The 2,627-nt window shown below is 48.1% G+C and overlaps 1 protein-coding gene across 6 annotated transcripts; it reads left to right on the top strand.

Annotated features, from left to right (window-relative positions):
- The first annotated feature begins 483 nt into the window (after positions 1-483).
- On the top strand, positions 484-2,552 carry C10H1orf74 (chromosome 10 C1orf74 homolog). Of its 6 annotated transcripts, none has more exons than XM_053606801.1 (3): positions 487-805; positions 1,165-1,305; positions 1,476-2,552. In XM_053606801.1, the coding sequence occupies exon 3, from the start codon at positions 1,553-1,555 to the stop codon at positions 2,357-2,359; it is 807 nt and encodes a 268-aa protein (XP_053462776.1). In that variant the 5' UTR covers positions 487-805; positions 1,165-1,305; positions 1,476-1,552; the 3' UTR covers positions 2,360-2,552. The 6 variants fall into 6 exon arrangements, with proteins under 6 accessions (XP_053462780.1, XP_053462779.1, XP_053462776.1 ...); XM_053606802.1 differs by having other exon boundaries at positions 487-769; XM_053606803.1 differs by having other exon boundaries at positions 714-790.
- Positions 2,553-2,627: the final 75 nt, after the last annotated feature.

Below are 2,627 nucleotides of genomic sequence, written 5' to 3' on the forward strand. Positions count from 1 at the left end.
ATTTTTCTTTTTTTTTTCTGTAGAGATGAGCTCTTACTGTGTTATTCAGGTTGGTCTAGAACTCCTGGCCTCAAGCATTCCTCCTGGGTTGGCATTCCGAAAAGCTAGGATTACAGGTGTGAGCCACTGCACTGGCTGGGAGTTCGATTTAAGAATAATTTCTCTATTAGTTAATTTTAGTTTCCAGAACAGAAAAAAAAGTTTTAAAACTTTCAAAAAGCTCTGCAGCATCACTCACAGGTGAGGATATTCAGCAACACTTGTTGCTTGTCTTGAGATATGTTTTACCTAGAAGAAAAAACGCATTTCTGCAGACAAAGGTATTTATTAAGTGCTGTGTGCCGTTTGTGGTTTGCCAGTCAGGTGGGACATCAGACGTCACACCACCCAGGTAGGACTAGCAGCGAAGCAAAACAAGAGTGGCCGGATCTCTCCAGGTCCCGCCTTCTTTCGTTCACTTCCGCCCCACCCGGTTCTACGCAGAAGGGTAGGGCCGAGTTCTGTCTGGCCGGAAAGGGCGGGCCATAGGGGAGCATTCTTCCTCCTCTCAGCCTGACCCCTAGGCTGCTGTGCCTGCGCGGGGCGCGCGAGCGACTGGATGACGTCACGAAAGGCGGAGAAGAGGCGGGGCCCGAGTGGGTGCGCAGGCGCGATAGGTCGTGTTTGCGACGGGTCGCCAGGGACTAGACGTCTATACTTGAGTCACTCAGGAAGCCGGAAGGAGGCCTGGAGCCCGCCGACTTGCCGCGGAAGTGGAAGAAGAACGTCTGTGAGCTAACCTGTGCCACCCGTAACAAATCTCTCCGTATGCTCAAGTGTGGGCGTGTGGATTGAGGGGGGCCCATCTTCCAAGTGACCTTGGATGTCGGGCAGAAGGGAAAGTCGGGGCCAGCAAAAGTTAAAATACGACCCTTCTGCATTTGTAGCGGATTTCATTTACTTTTCTATCTCAGGATGAAATGGCTTTTAGTTCCACATTCTGGGATACATTAGTTTAATCATATATCTGTCCTTACAACTCTTCTCCTTGGCAGAAAGAGAAGGGGAAGTTGGCAGTGAAAATAGTACATTTGGAACCTATAGTTCTGTCCCAGGAGGGCAGTTTTGTGTGAAATGCTTTGAATTTTTCTAAAGACTGATCTGCCTCTTTCTTCTGTGTCCCAGACTCCTTAGGATTTGAATCAGAGAACATAATTTGCAATGGGTAAAATTTAGAATAGAAGCTGGATAAAATATAAATCTGTACATAAGGCTAGAAAAACGCACATCTGAGACAAAGGGAGACGAGTCAACAAGAGAAATCAGGTAGTATTGATGACTCCATCTTGGGTGGGCTGTATCAGCATTTCAAAGCAGAGGAAGGGACAAAATAACATTTGGGAAATGCTTTAAGACTGAATGGGAAGGCTGTTGGCAGGATTCTTGGTGTGTCACTGGTTGGTGTTAATAATTCCCTGGTACTGCTTTCTTTCTAGGTCCCTGCTCAAGTATCTGGAGCTGAAAGATGCAACCTAGGGAAGGGAACTGTGGCTAGCTAAGGAGGTCATGCTTGATGTTCCTGTTAGATCTCATGTCAACACCAAGCCCTCAGCTGCTGGTGGCAGCTGCTCAGCAGACCCTGGGCATGGGAAAAAGACGTCCACCTCGTGCCATCTGCCTTCACCTTGCAGGAGAGGTGCTGGCAGTGGCCCGGGGACTGAAGCCAGCTCTCCTCTATGATTACAACTGTGCAGGGGCCTCAGAGCTCCAGAGTTATCTGGAGAAGCTGCAGGGACTGGGTTTCCTGACCCTGGGACTTCACATCCTTGAGATTGGAGAAAACAGCTTTATTATCAGTCTTGAACATATATGTCAGCACTTGGAGCAGATGCTGCTTGGTACCGTAGCCTTTGTGAATGTTTCCAGCTCCCAGCCTCACCCTTCTATCTGTTCTCTTGACCAGCTTCAGGACTTGAAGACTCTTGTGGCTGAGATCATCACACATTTGCAGGGGCTACAGAGGAATCTATCGCTAGCAGTCTCACTCAGCAGGCTCCATCCCTCAGACTTGAATCTCTGTACTGTATTTGGGATCCTCCTCGGCTATCCTGTCTCCTATACCTTTCACCTGAACCAGAAAAATGACAACTGCTTAGCCCTGACTCCACTACGAGTATTCACTGCCCGGATTTCATGGCTGCTAGATCAACCCCCAGTCCTGCTCTATTCCTTTAGTGTCCCAGAGAGCTTGTTCCCAGCCCTGAGGGACACTGTAAGCATCTGGGAGAGGACTCTCAGAATCCGATTTAGGACTCAGAATGACTTTGCTGACCTCAGCATCTCCTCTGAGATAGTCACACAGCCGGCTGTGGCCCTCTGACTTTAACTCTCCTCCCGTGTAGAAGGTACTTATAAATGATCATCTCTAGGTTGGGAATGATATATAGGAATCATTCCAAATGCCACTTCCTAGCATCTTAAGTGACAGAATGGTGTAAGCAATTGGCCACATATGCAGAGGGCATGGGAATAGGTGATGGTGGTGGTGGGAGCATTGGCAGTATGTATTTGCCCTTTCTTTTTTTTTTTTTTTTTTTTTTTTTTTTTTGTGGTTTTTGGCCGGGGCTGGGTTTGAACCCGCCACCTCC

Source organism: Nycticebus coucang, chromosome 10, assembly GCF_027406575.1.
Source record: "Nycticebus coucang isolate mNycCou1 chromosome 10, mNycCou1.pri, whole genome shotgun sequence".
NCBI classification, from domain to species: domain Eukaryota; kingdom Metazoa; phylum Chordata; class Mammalia; order Primates; family Lorisidae; genus Nycticebus; species Nycticebus coucang.